Consider the following 18,046-nt stretch of genomic DNA (forward strand, 5'->3'; position numbering starts at 1 on the left):
GCCCCGCCGAGCGCCGCGCCTGCCCCGCACATTCGCCACGCCCGGGGCGGAGCGGGGCAGGAGCGGGCGGTAGGCGACTTGTTTGGCGTGCTAACCTACCCTTAATTTTAATATATTATTTTACGTATTTAGGATGTGTTGTTTTATTGGTTTTATTTTCTTTTTTTTTTTTAATGCGACCTCTGTTAGGTTCGATTTTTTCAGCGGTGGCTTTGGCGAATCGGCGGCGGGCGAAGCGGAGGGAAGGGCGGCGATCCCTGAGGGCGAGCTGAGCGCACGCAGCTGTCCCCGAACGCCTCACAGTAATTACATTAATTACAGTTAACCACAGTTAATCACGGTTAATCACAGAGTCATGGAGGTTGGACAAGACCGCCAAGACCGTCGAGTCCAACCTGAGCCCGATCCCCACCCTTTCCCGCTGCCCAGAGCCCTGAGTGCCACGTCCAGTCCTTCCGTGGGCACCTCCAGGGATGGGGATCCAACACCTCCCTGGGCGGCCCTTTCCAGCGATTAACCCTTTTCACGAAGATATTCCTCCCCATGTCCAACCCAAACCTCTCCTGGCACAGCTTCTGACCATAAACCTGCCTGAAGGGGTTTGGTGGAGGGTTGCAGCCCTGCTTTCCTGGACACGGAGGGAGGAGAGCAGGAGCTGCCTGCAGCCCATCGGTTTGACACCGTAAAGCCCTTGGATACTCTCATTTTTCCAACGCTGCAGACATGGAAAAAATAGGGGCAAAATGAACTAAAAAAGGCTACACAGCAGCATCCTCGTGGCCAAGTATATGTAAGCTCCCAGCTGCACCAGGGGATCCACAAAAGCCACCTTCCACAGCTCTGGTGGTTGAAAAGGCACCTTGAAGTATATAGTATGTACCTTGATTTATGTGCATAAATGCTTCAGTGGAACCATCCAGACTCTCAGACTGAAGATGAGAAAAATCAGTGAAGATATTTCACGTACAAACAAAAATTGCTGCATGTCTTTACGGACAAAATTTAAGTCCTATAAATTTTCTAGACGAAAAAATGTTTTCCTGTGGAGACTCACATTTTTTATTTACAAGAAACTTTCAACTGTTTTTGCTGCATAATTCCAATGATTTAATGAATCTATAAATCAGTGAACGTACAGCAACATGCAACTCCATCTTTTAAAAGAGCTGACAGTTTTCCCATATTTTCTCTCTCTGCCATTGACTTACCTCATTTAAGTCTCATTTAAAGTTGAAGGGAGGGGTTCTGCCCCTCTACCCCACTCAGGTGAGACCCCCCTGCAGAGCTACCCCAACCCTGGGAACAACAGCACAGGGACGGGGAGCTGCTGGAGAGAGCCCAGAGGAGGCCACGGAGATGCTGCCAGGGCTGGAGCCCCTCTGCTCTGGAGCCAGGCTGGGAGAGCTGGGGGGGTTCACCTGGAGAAGAGAAGGCTCCAGGGAGACCTGAGAGCCCCTTGCAGGGCCTAAAGGGGCTCCAGGAGAGCTGGAGAGGGACTGGGGACAAGGGATGAAAGGACAGGACAAGGGAGAATGGCTTCCCACTGCCAGAAGGCAGGGATGGATGGGATATTGGGAAGGAATTGCTGTCTGTGAGGGCGGGCAGGCCCTGGCACAGGTTGCCCAGAGAAGCTGTGGCTGCCCCTGGATCCCTGGAAGTGTCCAAATCCAGGTTGGATGTGGCTTGGAGCAACCTGGGATAGTGGAAGGTGTCCCTGCCCGTGGCAGGGGTTGGAACTGGATGACCTTTCAGGTCCTTTCCAACCCAAACCATTCAGTGATTCTGTGATTCAAGCACATGCACAAGGGCTAGTACTGCATCCCCTCTTCTCCATTAATTTACAGTGTCTTTGAAGGCCTTAAGATTCCACACTCAGTTAATTTCTAATTTGCTCAGATTATTTCAGCATCTCTGAAAGAAGCTATAATCTCTAAATTTTTCAGTGTCTTGAGTAAAAACTTTGATACTGTTAATGTTTTTCTAAAGTACTTTGTAATGCTTATAAAGTTACTTTGTAATGTTAAAACAGAAAAGTTTCCAAAAGATAGAAGGAAATATTGATAGAGGTTATTTTTTTACATTTCTATTTTTGACCACGAGACACAATTTCTTCAAAAGTGTTTATTTCACAAATTTTGTTTTTATCCCCATCTGAATAGCACAGTGACTATTACAAGCATTTTCTTATAAACAAAGGTGTAGTTTACAGATTTGTTCAAAATGGAAAAATATTCTATAAGCAGTAGTATTTCATCTACAGTATTCACTCATGTATATCATTCAACTTTGACAGCAGCTATACTTTCTGCTTGTTAAGGTAGACACTTCACACCAAAAAAAAAAAAAAAAAAAAAAGAAAAAAGAAAAAAGAAATAATCCCCAAACAAATAAAATAGACATTGCAATACAGTAGCACTTTTTTTTTTTTTAAATACATTTTTTTCCTTCTAATTTCAAATTAATTTGAAAGTCCTTTTCCACTGGCATTCACACCTTGAAATAATTTGGATACTCATCTGGGAATATGTCTCCTGGATTGCTTTACTTATCATCTATCTTGCTCAAATTTCTTTCAGAAAATAAATAATTAATTTATGACTGTTATATATACGTGAATCAACAAAGAGGAAAAAGACTCATGGTTGTTCATGCAATTTATTTTAATCAGCTTCTATTTATATGCAATGATAAAATGCTAGTTTTTCAGTTAATGGTCTGAAAAAATAAGTTTGAACAATTTTATTAATTTACTATTGAGAATGGAGGGAAATGACCTGTTGTTTCAAGTGCAGCTTTTTTATTTGTATCTTTTGCAAATCACACAAATAAAAGATCATGTCCAGCAAAGATTTCAGTGAGCGAGTTGCAGGATGATTTAAGGCAGCCACTCTGCTTAAAACATGCCCACATTTTGTTACTCATATAAAGAAACTCTTTTAGATCAAGTGAAATAAATTGCATGAGCAAAAAATGATCATGATGTAGGACTTCACAAAATCAGTCTTAAGGTCCAACATTCTACAGCAGCTTTACCAGACAAGATAAGCAACCTCAGCTACAAAATGACAATAAAAGGAAGAAAAAAAAAAAAAAGCAGAGGAAGTTTCTGGTGAAAGTGAAACATGGACATTGTCCTGGATGCTTCTTGTAGGTCAGCCAGCACATGCCTGAACTTCTGGTTGAAACTAGTTTTGTAATGCTGCTGATTTATGTGATTTGGGGGGTTTTGAGGGTTTAATTTATTTTATTTTATTCCCAATAGTGCTTTTCTAAGATACATTATACATGCAACAGTCAGCATGGATCAGTATTGGGTTTTTTCCCTGGGAACTTCAAAGTGTTTATGCAGACCTTGTCAAAGTAAGATTTTTTAAGTAGGGTTTTAACTCCACAGACAACTTTTTCTATGATCAAATAATAAAAATATTCTCCTCTTTTAATGCTTTTCTCAGAGAAAAAGGGGTTGAGCTAAAGGCACAGAGTGGGAAAATGCTCAACTGAATAATCAATATTTAAAAATAAAGACAGATCTGGAGAAGAGCCAGCGTTCTCAAAGCCATGCTTTGTGTTCAATTAGCTTTTTAAAGAAAGAAGTGCTAATCTGAGGAAAGGCATGCTCAAACATAGCGATTTGACTAATATTTAAATACAAATTTTAAAAACTGCTAACAGAAAAGGTAACATATATTAAAGATATTACATACAGTGTATGTAATATCCTCTTTCAGATGGATCTTACTGGATAAACTACATGATCACAGATCAAGACGTTAAATCCCAGTTCCCATCTATACATACCAAGAGTTTTTAAGAAAGTACATATAAATTATGATCCTGAACGTGGAAGGACCATTATCCCCTAGAAGACCATTAAGCACATTTTATAATTGTGATCAGGAACAAAATTGTTGCAGAAGAGGATTCTGCAGCAACCTGTCATTAGTCTGAGTGATGAGCATTGGTTTAATCAATCTGTTGGGAATTGTACTCCAAATAATTTACATCAGTGAGAGGTAGAGACCTGAGGTGCCTGAGAGGAAACTGCTGACCTACTATGAATCCTGAGCAATAGCTCTGTGTTAAAACCACCCTACAGAAAGGCTGAATTCCGCTTGGAATTATCTTTTCTTTGAACCGTGATGACTACTAGAGTTCGGAAAGAAGGGATGGGAGACAATTAAAAAAATTCAGAGCACTGCAAAGACATTCACTGCGAAAAGAGGTAGGTACAAATAAATAAAGATAGCGTAGATGAGCGGGTGACAGGAGTGTGGGCTTGCTGGGCACAGACAGCAACCTGGTGGCATTGAATATAAAGGGGAGATGAAGGCACTACTTGAATACACAGCAGATGTGAGTGCTCAAGGACTGTAGTTTGGAGGTAGTGCTGGCTCTGTACTAGCAAAACATCTTCTATGATTAGCTGGGTGATGGTTAGGGGGGAAAAAATATTTTCTTAGCCTTAAGTGTGTCCTTCAGTGGTAACAGCTGTTCTAAACCAGTCTCCATTTGAAACAAGGTATTTACCCACTGGTATAGACCAACATAGTTCTTCACAGCACTCAACCTTTCCTTTAAAAATGTGCTTTCCTTTAAAAGTGTACTATATACAGATATCTAGTACATACAGGACTATTACAGTTTGTATATACATAGATTATATACACGATGTTTAAACCAAAACACACTCCTTGCCTACAATGGGTAACTGCAGTAGACAGGAGCTAATGTACCTTCAAGAGACTTCACATTCTTCTTTAATCCTCTGAGCAGACAGCGTACCAGTGCTTGGATATCTCACCTCTCATACCCAGAGACCTCCAGCAATGAAAGAAAAAATCATTAAAGGAATTTAAAGAGGTCTTTAAATATGGACCAAACAGGTTTATGGAAGAACCAGTGCACAGTAGTATATGGATGTTGAAACGTAGAGTAAAAAAAGGGACTGGTCTGTATGTCTTTTTTTTTTGTAATTTGTGGCTCAGAAATACGGATACTTGAAAAATAGATTTATTTTTTACTGCTTGGTCTTATGTTGACATAGTTGAAAACCCATAATCGTCTCCAAAAGCCACTAACAAAAAGGAACAGGAGGTGGGAGACAGCAACGGCCTGGGACGTTGCTTATTTCCACTGATGTGGAATTTGTCACAAAGTCTACGTTTGAGAAATGCTGTTGTTCCTCCTAACTATATCCAGTGCATCTGCTTCGTGGGAATTTAAATAAATTGGTAGCGTGGACTTTCCTCTATTACCAAATTTATGTTAGCAAAGGTTGTGTTGTAGTGAAATAACCGTGATACAAGAAACAGCCTTAAGCCTTCTGCTTGTAGACTAGTGTCACCCTTTAGCCATCAGTGTGCTTGAAGCAAGCGTGGGTAGAGCCCTTCTCAAATCTTCGTTTGTGAAGCCTAGCCCTGATGATGATGAGTGTCATCCTGATCCCTACTGTTGGCTTTCCCTGTGCTCGTTAAGTGTCAAAAACTCTCATCCAGTGGCTATCAAGGTTCTTGGACCTCTGACATGGCGTGTATCAGCATCTCATGCATCGATCATGCTAAGGCAGCCCAGTTTAATTACAGAGTCCCCAACACTAATTAGTTCAGTGGTAAGTCCTAGCTCTAGCTGCCCGTGGAAAAACTTTGTTCATGTTGGTAGCCACCCCAAAATGTTACCAGTCGTGCAAATACAGGGGAGAACACTTAAAAAAAAAAAAAAAATAAAAGAAGTGAAATGTTCTAACACAAAAAAGGTTGTCAGATGGTGTGTTGGTAACGTAAGCCATTTCTTTAAGAGTGAACACCAACTCTTTGTCTACAATGACCTTAAATGAATAACTGCAATCAATGCAAACTCTGTTAGGATTTTTTTAAACCAAATTCATCAGCTTTAGTTGAGATACAAACCAACCTTCTGACCTCACCACACTGATGTTGGAGGGCACACTAGCTGCTCGCAAAGACAGTCACTGTTTTTTCTTGGCACTTCCACAACACATTGAATTTTCAGTGGCTGCTGGGCAGGGAAAGAGGTGGGTTCCCACGGCTGAGCGGTGCTACCCAACTGCTCAGGGTGGTGATGCTCCTACCATAGCACAGCGTGCCAAATTGCAACCAGGATGTTCGGCAGCCAGCATTCTGCTCTTTCCACTTCCATAAGGATCTTGTCTAAATAGATCTTAACCTACCTGCTTTTGTGGTCGCAGTTTCTTTCGTGCCCCGCAGTTCCACTATGATCAAAAAGCTTTCAAAGAAAAACCCAATCTCTCTATCTGACTACTTTTATTTGGCGTAAATGCTTAATTCTACTTTCTTCAGACCTTATTGAGAAAATCCAAGTTAAGAGAAGCAGGGAGATGAATAGAGTCCATGGTGATGGAGGATGGGTTGAACGGGAACACAACTGGGAAGATGTGCTTGAAGTCTAACAGCAGCTGTGGAGAGTCATTCCGTTTCTCCAACTGCTTCTGTGAGGTGTGGAGAAAAAAACAAATTTAGCATCACTTGTTGCCTTTTCTTTGCCTATGTGGTGTTTAACATCATCAAAGGTTTGAGAATGTACATAATTTTATAGATACTGCAGAAAACAGTGAGAACTACTTTGTTCTCTATTGCAGTAGCTTTCCTCTGAGCAGGGAACTTCTACACAGACTGTTGAAAACACTGCTTCAGGAGAACCTGGCTACATTTTCTACATGACCACAAAGCAAGATACAGGGACCCAGAAGCAACATGACCCCCTTGCACAGAAAAACCAGCACTGCACAATACCAGCAGTCTCTCTCTGATACAGCTGCTCAGTGACAGAGACATATTCTAGGGGTAGCTGAACACATTTCTTTTTCCTGCCTCCTCCTTCTGAGCATTAAAAGGTATTTGGTTTTAATTTGTTTATTTTTCCTTTAGTTCCCGATTTCTACTTCATGGCTTGGAAGCAGCTCCATTTCAGCAATATCTTGCTGGCTCCTGAAACCTTAATCCTAAATCATGTTCCTACTAAACAGCTGAACTAGCTGAGTTGGGAATTTAGATGCTTATTTCTCTTTGTGATTAACAGCCTAGTTATCCCTGCAGCTGTGTGTGTTGTAGGTGTGTCCTAGGCAGCACGCCTATTACACAGTTCCAGGGTTAACAATGATTTAATACAGATGTCACTAGAATTGCACAGATGCCATTTGTGCCCTCCAGGTTACAGCCCTTTAAATTTACCTGTATGTCTCGTATGAAAGCTACTGTCACACGTTCTTCAAACTCGTTCACAGGAGTGTAGAGATTAAGAATCTTTACGATCTGTTGGAAAAAAAATAAATAGGGTTACAGACAGACATGAGAAGCCAAACCTTTCCAGAATACACCACTAACAGCTTGTCATATAAGGCCATAAAAAGTCTCCTGTGATACAGCTGAGAAGCAGAAGCAGCACTGGTGTTTTCCTTTGCCCCCTCTAAGTTATTGCAATGGACCTTTCAAAGTCACTTCTTATTGCAAAGTTTGTAAACTGGGGATAGACTTGGACAACAGGTTTGTACAGGGACTCCACTTGGTTGGCACACAGTGTTACGGGTGACTTCAGATGTCACCTCTACAATGTTTCTCTTGATGTTCCCTTACTCCTGCTCCTCCCCTACTATCCTTCAGCTTCTCTCAAAAACACATGTTCAAGATGGGGACATGGAGAAAGAACCACTGGAGATCAGTTCACACCTCTCACTTCTTCCTTCTCAACACATTATCAAATTAGACTGGGCAATCCAGCAGCAAAAAACATGAGTTTATATCCTCCTGGGGCGTAGTCTCAAAGTTTAAGGTCAGTGCCTAGGTGGGCACTTCTCAACCTCCTGCTCCAAATAGGAATCCTTGGTGGGCATTCTGCACACCTAGCCAGGTTACACCTGGCAGAAGACAACAGGTGGGTTAAAATCTCAAGGGTTTGACTTGTAGCTTGAACTCCTCAGGGGTGAGTTTCATTTCTGCAGATTGCCACCAGTGGCACTGTAAGAGAGGAGCCACCACAGTGACCACCTCTGAGAGGAGTCACTGCTGAAAAGGACAAATTGTCCCCACCGAGGGAATGGCAGACTGAGGCTGGGCAGTGAAGAACTGGCACCAGAGGACCAACTTTTTCCACTCTGTTAAGTATCCATGCCCTCTGGTGTAAACCTTTGCCCTGCTGCCTACCTGCTGGGTCGTGAGTGATGTGCACAGGGAACAGATGGCCTCGGCGTCCTCCGAGGTTTTCTTCTTCAGCTGCAGAAGCTGTGCTGCCTGAATCAAGGGCACCAAAGTCTGTGCTGCTCCACTCTGCTGCAGGTTCTTCCCATGCAGCCATTCCTCCAGCTGGCTTATGTTAAACCTGGGTAAGCAACCAAGACAAGACGCGAGCTCAGAGATAAGGCGTAGCAGCTCAAAAATCCTCCGTGAGGCTCAAGGTATGTTGCAGTGCTGGTATATGTGGCTTTTTATGATGCATAGCTGTGGTACACGTGGCAAGAGACTATTAGAACAAAGCTTAATACTAAACTCAGAGAAAAATTTATACTCTATGTACCTTACAAATAGATGAGCCATGTAACAGCAGAAGAGCACAAGGGAGGTGCTTTTCTATAGCATTCAGATTCCTTCAAGTTTCAACTGCCAGTTAAGATGAAGCTTTTAACCAGCTTTTAGACGCTAACAAAATCCTGCAAGGTACCCAGGTACCTTTGAAAATATCTCCACAAAAGCTTTTGCTGTTCCCACTCCCCAGCTCAACGGGAGCACACAAAGCTCCAGTGTGGAAAGGGGAGTGGGTAGCAAGAGGAAGATTTAAATAATTTGCTCTGAGAAGTGCACTTAATAAAAAAAAGCTTCCTCAAGCAGCCCCAGCCCTGCCCCAAACCCCAGCCCCACCTCAGCTGCATGCCCGTGCTCCACGAGCAGACATCCTTCCTCAGCAGCAGGTTGTTCAGGGCAACTGCGTTGATCATGTAGAAGATCTGCCTGAACACCTGCTGGACGATCTCTGGGTCCAGACCCTGGTCACACATGATGCTGTGGAACATGTTCAGCTGGTGGATCAGGTCGTCCAACCCGTAGGACATGACACTTTCTGACGACTTGGAGATGTATTTCCTGTAGCCCATCGACTTGACACCAGAAAGCCCTTGGATACTCTCGTTTTCCAACATCGCAGACACTGAAAAAAAGGGGAAAAACAAGCTAAAAAAGCCTGTATCCACCTACTTACTAATCACTAGAAGGAAGAATAGATTCCTCTGTGGGCTGTAACAAACATGTGTCGGTCTCAGCGATGCAAGTGCTGGGTGATGCGGGGTCTGAGAGCAGGGCAGATCCATGAATTGCTGGTTTGTTCTGATAATATAAAACAGTTAAAAAGTACACAAATATCATGGAATCCTAGCATATTATGGGTTGGAGGGGATCTTAAAGGCAGGTCCAACTCCCCTGCCATGAGCAGAGACACCTTCCCCCAGACCAGGTTGCTCCAAGCCCTGTCCCACCTGGCCTTGAACACTTCTAGGAATGGGGCACTCCTCATATTCAGGGATTTGGCCAAGGAGGTAACTCTTCTCATAGTTAGTTCTCTTATACTTGCAACACAAGGTCTTTATAGTCTTTTTCCTCTTCCCAGTTTTCTCCTCTGCACATTTCCACCCACGAAGAAGTTAGCCATGAGCCTGGTGCGGAGGGGAACCCACCAGCACCACCTCACCTCTCTCACTACCTCCCCAACAGAGAGGAAAGAGATATCTTCAATCAAGGCGCAAAAAAAACCCTCAGCCCCGTTGGTTTCTATCATAGGGGTAAATAAAAACTCTCCCAGGTCATGTTAGCACTGTGCAAAGGTCTGGAAAACAGCCAGAGAAGATCATCTCAGCCAGGAAACACCCTCCTAGAGGCTGTGAACTCACCGATCATGGGATGCAGGATGCCCTGTGCTATGTTAATGAGATGCTGGTAGATCTGGATGGAGAGGTGGTTCAGCACCTGGCGGTACTCAATCAGGTCAAAGTTCTTCAGACAGTGCTCGTTCTGCTTCGGCGTGTTTTGCGTCGCGAAATCCTGAACAGAAGGAGAGAAAAACACCCAGGTTCATTATTCCACCCATTTACAGCCCTTCAAAATCACTGCATCAAAAAAAAAAAAAAACCCTCACACCCTCGGAGTACAATATACCCAAAGGACATTTTTACTCTATTATAGAAAAGCTCAAGACTCATAAATCACCTTTGATTTACTCAGGCATTGTTCATAAATTATTACTAGAGGACTACTTTTTGAAGAAAATCATTAAACTATCAGTTTTTTTTTAGCAAGGAGCAACGTTTGTATTAATTGCAGCACACAGAAACTAGAAAATGACATTTCAGTCCCAGGGAAATTACTTCTTAGCTATGTGCCTATCCCTTTGAGCTGCAATTGGGAAACCAAGTATTCAGAAATTAAGATTTTAGAAAATTGAAGAAAAAAAATATAACTGCGTGCCATGTAGTGGCTTTGACAACATTCAAATTGACCTGAGGTTTATAAATCTCTCCAGATAGCCAAATTTGTTGCTGAAGAAGCAGCTGATCTCTGATAATGAGTACAGATGCTGTAAACCCCGAGGTCTGGGTTCGAATATTAATACCAGTTTTAGAGGCAGAAGCAAATCTGATGTACCTTAATTTTGTAATTATCACAGATGCTTTAATTGCCTGATCATATGGTCTTATTTGGTGTCAAAGTGAGAACTATGCAAATGCTTTTGTTGGCTGCTGACGAGCAAAATACAAAAAAAAAAGTGCAAATTTGAGTTGATTTCACAATTTCCCCATTTTCCTGACTAATCAAAGAACATGCTCTTCCCATGAAAAGAGTGCACATAGCTTGGGATTTTCTTTCAGGTCTTTTCTTAAAAATAGGTTGAATTCAAACTAAAGATAACAGTATTTTTGAAACTGCTCAGAATTATTTTTCCCTCTCTGTTTTTTGCACCCAGTTATCGATAGAATTCGCAAACAGCTGATTCATTTAAGACAGTAAATCATAGCAAAGAATGTGAAATTTAAGTTTGGGTTGTTTTTTTTTTTTTACCCTGCTGGTTTTCTGGGCAGGATTTTCTTTAAATGTAATATTATTATCCAGACAGAAGAGGGCAAACAAGAGCATAACTACTGGTAACTATTCTCTAAATTATTTCCCTTTTTAATTTAAATTTTAAATATTCCAAGGCTATCACTGTGGTTTTACACACAAATCATTATCTTTTGAATGACCTGAATAGTTATTTTCATTCCTTGAAACTGTTTTTTATTTATTCTTGAAATCTGAATGCTCAATATATCTAAGAAAAATCAAAACTAACAAAAAACCCGAGTATTTGGCTCTGCTGGAAAATATAATATGCAGAATAGATAGCTACAAGGATGGCAGCATGCATTGTTACAAAAGGACTGTGATAATCTCATTTTGTTGGAGGGGATCAGCTATAACAGAACTTACTTCAGCTTAGGAAATATTACTGAGGTGGGAAGAAGTGACAGAATTTCCTTCTGAAATCTTGTGTTACAATTATCCATGAGTGACAGGACAAGGGGGAATGGCCTCCCAATGCCAGAGGGCAGGGTTAGATGGGATATTGGGAAGGAATTGCTGGCTGTGAGGGTGGGCAGGCCCTGGCACAGGTTGGCCAGAGAAGCTGTGGCTGCCCCTGGATCCCTGGAAGTGTCCAAGGCCAGGCTGGAAGGGGCTTGGAGCAACCTGGGCTAGTGGAAGGTGTCCCTGCCCATGGCAGGGGTTGGGACAAGATGGGGTTTTAGTTCCCCTCCAACCCTAATCATTCTGGGATTTTATAATTCCAGGATCTGCCTCATGCTATATCCACCTTAACAAAGGAGGGATGTCAGAGATCACCCCAGGGAGGGTTAGAGGGAAGGCACTGGACCCAGGAGACTCAAGGACCCTCCCTGGAGGAATCCCAACACACTCCAGACCGGCGATGGTTTCTTACCTCATCTCCACTGTACTGCTTTAGGCAGTGCAGGAGGCGACACGTGTTCGCCAGCCAAAACGACGTCATCTCAAAGTCACCAGGGTGTTTCTGGACAAACAACATTAAAACGTGTGAGATCTCCCCTCCCCTTCCTTGAGGGATGTTCGGCGCAGCAAGACAAAGCAATTTTGAGTTTCTCCACACAGTTATCAGGCATCTTTCCCTCTGCAGGTGGGCAGTATTAGCCACTTCCTCCAAACAAACTTTTTTTTTTTTAAAATCCATAATTGTGAACAGTTTTATTGCTTAGATCATAATTTGCCTTCGTTCTTCTAAAAAGGGAAGCTCCAAGAGTGACTTGGTTTGCAAATCACTGTAAGAGCTGAACGTCACACACCTGGACACGGTTATTACCATTTTACAGCATCTCAACCCCAAGACAAGAGCAAAGGGACACCTGCCTTCAGCACTTTCTTAATGCCGTTGATGGTGGAGGTAAGCAAGGAGTGCACCTTCTCATCATCGTTGATGTAATCTGCATGTCTGATGCACATGCAGAGGATGTAGGCAGGAAGGCAGGGAACAGTAGCAGACACTGCCTGGGGCTTGAGTTCTAGAAGATGTGACAAAAAATAAAAAAAAAAAATAAAAAAATTTTAAAAAAAGAAAACCAAACACCACAAAAAAACCCCAAACTTAAAATTTTACCAGCTGACAGGGGAAGCAGAGAACACCAGACCTGGAGATGTACCCAGGCAAACCCTTCTTTCCCCAGCCCTGGGGAAGATGATATTTTGGCTCTGCAACTTGCATCCCTCCCTGCAGCATGGACACAGAACCAGAGGTCCAGCTGCAGGACAGATGGACCTGCTGAGGAGCCACAGCACTGGGGCTTGGGAGGGTAGCTCTGCCTGCACTGAGGTGTGTGACAGTATCCCATTACACCTTATGGATGCACAGGTAGGGTTAGAGCTTCTGCACCGTGTAAAAGCCTACCCCAGCAGCACACAAATCACCTTAGAAAAGGCTCCTGAAGCTTCTAGGTGTACCTCCCACAGTTTATACCCGCCCTCTTCTGAACTGATGACACAGTAAATCGCTCTTTCTGTCAAGGTACTGAATCCTAATTGCAGCTGAGGGCACTTGTAGCCTCTACAGAACAAGCCTGTCTGATTAGGGGAACTTCAAAGACCACAGCAATGGGTAGCACTGCTCTTTGAACACTTTTTGGATCCTCACAAGGCTCTGCTGGGATTACAGTGTGGTGCTAAATACCAACACCCTTCCAGGGAAGTACAGAACAGGGGGATGCTGCAGTAACTCTGATCAGTCTGTGCAGCAGAGAAGAGCTCACAGGTTCATTATCTGTTATTACCTCATAAACCAAACTGCCTTTGTTCCACTGCTGTTCCAAATCCCCAGGGTCTAACCTTCTGCTACCCCCTCCCCAAGTTACTGCCTACTCTAAAAACTGCAGCCTTGTTTTGCATTTCCAGTTTTTTGCTATCCCTAAGGATTACATCCCTGCTGGTCTACCTGCTCAGTGCAGCCACTTTACCTACCCCAATTGCCACTGGCACAAACGTGCAGCCCCAGAAGGGGTTAATTTGAGATGATCTACTTGTCTACCTTGATCTCTCAAGTTCACAAACGCTCCCAGGCAAGAGAAGCACGAGTCAGGTAGAGGGGCAGAGGAAACTCCTCACCTGTAATGAGGTTTCGGATGAGGAGTGGCTCATCTTCGTTATGATACTCCAACATGCCCTGAAACTCTTTCTCCTTCCTCTGGACAGCAACTTGCATGTTACTGTCATGTGGCCTCCTCTCTGCTGGCGGCATGGTTTGGGATGCTGTGAGGAGAAAAGAGCACGAATGGTGGTACCTGGAAATCAAGAACTATTCAGGTCCTACAACGGCCTTACTGCAGACACCAAGTCAAAGAGTTATATAATAAATTCCCAATAATGTCATCAGCTTTGACAGACCTATAAAAAAATATAAACAACCAGGTCTTGAATTACCAGTCATCAGACTCTGAATGAAAGAAGAAGTGCAAAATTTGAACTTAATAGAGGAAAAAAATGAACCTCATTTTTTATTTTCCAAGAGACCACAGGCTAGAAGGTAGTAATCCTGTGGGAAGCTCTTTAGTGTATGATTTTCACAGATGGGGGGAAAAAATAGGCAGGCAGTGACAAATCCCTAAGCATCACGTCTTCTGTCTGTTAGAAAAGCTGCAGAGCCATGGTGGCACCGCTGAAGTTTAATAAAGCAGAAGAGATCAGCATGCAAATACTGCAGCAAACAGCATGCAAATCACACTGACAGAGACCAGCTGGGTGAGCCATGGAAACCCTCCAGTTATTCAGCTTAATTTCACTTAATGCCTCGTTTCCAGGAATTAGCTCATGAGAATGGGGCCCTGTGATTAATCACGGCTTCTCCAGAGAACAAGAAGCTCTTCCTGCACAACACAGATGTCACATTTGAGGTGTTTTCTCATCAAGAATATAAATACATATTTTTATTCCTAAAGGGTTGTAATCCCTCCTCAAAACTGATAGATCAGAGCACTTGCCTGATAGCCACTAGTCTCCTCTCTGTAGCTCTGCCTGGATCGCTGCACTGAATGCAATGAAAGCAAAAAGGTCTCTAAATACCCTCCAAACCTCAGTACAAGGTCAGTGTCAGCTCAGTGCCTGCTGCTAGTTCAGTGCCAGAATGAGCAGAATCTTACTTTTATAGAAAGAAAGAGAAAAAAACCCTTGCAGCTCTCCAAGGCTCATCAAAGAAGCAAATCCCAAATACGGTTCCCCCACCCCAATGCCTTCCAACAGCCACGTCACCTTCAAAATCCTGGACCTTCTTCATGTAAATCTTCAGCTGCTTCTTCAGCTTCTTTTCATTCTTTTCCAACTTTTCTACTATTTCTTTTAGATCCTGAAAAACATAAGAAGCATTTTTTAAAAAAATACCCCCAGCGTTAAGCCCAACAACGACTCAGCTGGGGTGAGTTTAAGGCTGGTCTGGTCTTTGAATCACCATGGCGTGGTGTGTGTATCTTGGCGGAAGAAGAGCGATGTTATTTCTGGGTTGCTCAGAAAGACCCTTACCTCCACCACAAAGACTGTGAACGCTGGGCACCTGCTTTCTACAGCAAGCAACACTCACCACCCACAGTATTTAATCCTGGCTGTTAATCACAGTTAAACAGTTCAAACACCATTCAGATACCAGAGCTTTTGGGACAGGTAAGAAGCCCTCACCTGAACTCAGGAGGTGCCAATGCTCCCTCCAGACCTTGCACACAGACATAGAAGGTGAGAAAGGGGAAATTTACGATCAGGTAGGCCAACTTTTTGGAGTGGCAACTGCCCCTCTACACTTCCAGAAAATGCAAGAAAGATGAAAGGATTGTGTGGTCTTTGTGTGTAAAGACAAGAGTAGAGGCATCACCAGTGATATCAAGTGGAAGGCAGTGCCACAAAGCAGACAGGCTTTAAAAAACACTAAAAAATAAAAAGGATCTATGTAGTTACAAAAGTCATACAGCAATAGAATATCAGCTCGAGGTCAGGCACCAATGTTCCCAAATGCATCAGGGAGATCCTGATGGTTCTGCAGAGAGTTTGGGAGGAGTGGAAGAGATCCCTGTGCCCTGTCCTCCCCTCCCCATCATGTTTCCTATCTCCTTTCTCCCAACCTGTTTTTTTCCCTTCTTCCTGTGCTTTCTGCACAACCTCTTACCAGGTTTTCATTGGTGAGACGTGTAATTTCTTGCTGAAGTCCAAACTCCACCTGGGCTCCGGGAGAGAGCTGCAGGGACTGCAGGGAGGCCTCCTGCTGTTTGTGCAGCTCTTCTTGTGTTGCATCCAACTTGTTTCTCAGAGCTTCTATCTCCTCCTCGTGCGCCCTTCTCTGATCTTGGAGCTGTGCTTCCAGCAGCCTGAGAACAGGACCACACTGATCAGACTGTGATTTCAGCATCAAGGTAGTCACCAGCATTTAGGTTGGTTCAGTCCTTCAAAATTGGCCACCCTGGGATACATTCCCAGTCAACCTCCCTATAAAACTGACAAACACGAAGCTATGGCTGTTATTGCCACATTAGTCTGTCATTTCCTATACTGCAGATCAAATGCTTTTGAAATTTAAAGACATGACATCAAATGTTGGGTGGGTTTTTCTTTGTTTGGTTGGTTTTTTTTAAATGAAAGGGAAAAAATCCAAGAGCTCCCATTTTATATTTAACTGTACCAGAAGTTTGGGTTCATCTACTTGCAAAAAGCAAACACATGGCAAGAAAGCAGCGCAGACCAACACATGCAGGTTTTGTTTTCAAAAGCCCAGGATCTTTTTTTCTTGCCCTCATTTCCTGTCAAACACCATTTCTTACTTCTGAAAACTGAACTGTAGGTCTTGCAAAGGGTTCCATTCAGTTGGAATGCCACTGGCTTCTGTCACTACTGCTGGGACTGCTGAGAAAGGCAGAAGCCCTCATTCTTTCTAGTTGTTTGTAGAGCTGCTATGTATCTTTGTTTAAAAAGAAATGTACTCACAGGTATTACAATTTTCATTTACAAACTACCTGCAGAATACCACGCACAAGGCAATTTTCTGTCCCCTTGATGTGTTCCTGCTTCCAACATTGCTGCTGACCTCACTAAGAGTCTTCAAGCAGGGGGACAGACTAGTTTCCTTCTAGCCCAGGACATGCAAATACTAACACCATGATTCACAGCTGAGAGGAGTCACCAAAACCACCCCTTCTTCTACTTTTTAGGTGTGCAGTCAACATTTTCCTCTAACAAGTTGTCCTGCCAACCCTTCCTACCCTCCTTTCACTTACACCTTCCAGGTCACCTTCCAGGCCTGCCCCGAGGCTCCGCACAAGGACAGCCACAGCAAAAGGATGCAGCATGTGTGGAGGGCCAGAATGCCTTCTTAAATACCACAGAAGAATGATTCATCACTAAGAGGTTAACTGCAGACACCTGTGCTGGTGGGCATGCTAACAAACCTGCCAGGTGATATGGTAATTGATTCTTTATGGGTGTCCCCACCCTCTGCTAAATAGAAATCTCCTCTTAGTCCACCAGCTCTTTCAGAAGACTAAAATAAGTGACTCCAAAAGGTATGAGGACTGTGAGGAAGGGCCATCAAGCCAGGGAACTGCAAAGTGTTAGTCCCAGGTTACAGAGGGTGATGGTGGCAAAGAGGAAGAATGACCCAAGGAGATAACCAAGCCCAGGTGCCTGCTGTAGCTCAAGGATGTGATCCCCTAGGCAGAGCTATGGATCACCACACACCCACGTCACAGGCTTCTCTTCTGGCATCAGATGCAAAAAGCAATCCCCAAAGATGAGGAAGACTGTAGTGTCAATAGCTTTGCATTTACCCAGGACATGCACAGGCACAGAGCTGGGCCAGGGGGGAAAAAAGCTACAACTCTTTCACCTGTGAACTGTTTCCCTGCAGGAACAATTATGCATGGGATTTTTTTTTTGTTGCTCTGTGGTTTTTCTTTCATAACTCGTATTAAAAAAAACATGCTTTCTAGGAAAAATTTCTGTGTGAAAAGTATTAATTATTCCCCATGGTGTTTTGTTGTTGTTGTTGTTAATGTCTTCAGAAGATTAAATAACACAATCTCTACTCCCATTTTGCAGCAAAGAACAGAAAAGCATATTTTCCTCCTATAGAAACATGGGCAATAATGCACTCAGCCTCATAATCCTGTCAGGAGTTATATCCTTAATAGGCTTGAAAAATACAGACCCACCATGAAATAAGTATTAAGTACTTAATTTCCATTTTATTTCTTCATACTGGGATTAGTTTGGATTCAGTTTGGATTAACTGTGAGACACCCTCAGAAGAACACACTCCTTCTTATGAACTTGGGTTCCTACATTGCTTGGAAAAACACACTTATCATCCCTGTTATTTTTTCCTGTTATTGTTTGCTTCACCCTGATAACTCTAGACATGAACATTTCAGACTACTTTCCACAAAATATTTAAATTTTCCATCTCTATAATGTCCTTAAATCTTTTATAAAGACATTGGAGC

General features: G+C 43.1%; 1 protein-coding gene across 1 annotated transcript in view; it reads right to left on the minus strand.

Annotated features, from left to right (window-relative positions):
• Positions 1-2,115: 2,115 nt before the first annotated feature.
• MYO5B (myosin VB) overlaps positions 2,116-18,046 on the minus strand; it is a 117,655-nt gene continuing 101,724 nt past the window's right edge. Inside the window, exons 30-39 of the mRNA XM_050329856.1 lie at positions 15,721-15,919; positions 14,820-14,913; positions 13,680-13,823; positions 12,435-12,586; positions 11,992-12,081; positions 9,911-10,061; positions 8,889-9,174; positions 8,178-8,352; positions 7,209-7,289; positions 2,116-6,466 (exon numbers count right to left, since the gene is read on the minus strand). Of these exons, the coding sequence (XP_050185813.1) occupies positions 6,314-6,466; positions 7,209-7,289; positions 8,178-8,352; positions 8,889-9,174; positions 9,911-10,061; positions 11,992-12,081; positions 12,435-12,586; positions 13,680-13,823; positions 14,820-14,913; positions 15,721-15,919 (1,525 nt within the window). The 3' untranslated portion in view covers positions 2,116-6,313. The remainder of the gene's footprint in view (positions 6,467-7,208; positions 7,290-8,177; positions 8,353-8,888; positions 9,175-9,910; positions 10,062-11,991; positions 12,082-12,434; positions 12,587-13,679; positions 13,824-14,819; positions 14,914-15,720; positions 15,920-18,046) is intronic.

Source organism: Myiozetetes cayanensis, unplaced genomic scaffold (assembly GCF_022539395.1).
Source record: "Myiozetetes cayanensis isolate MyiCay16 unplaced genomic scaffold, myiCay2020 scf4, whole genome shotgun sequence".
Classification (NCBI taxonomy): Eukaryota; Metazoa; Chordata; class Aves; order Passeriformes; family Tyrannidae; genus Myiozetetes; species Myiozetetes cayanensis.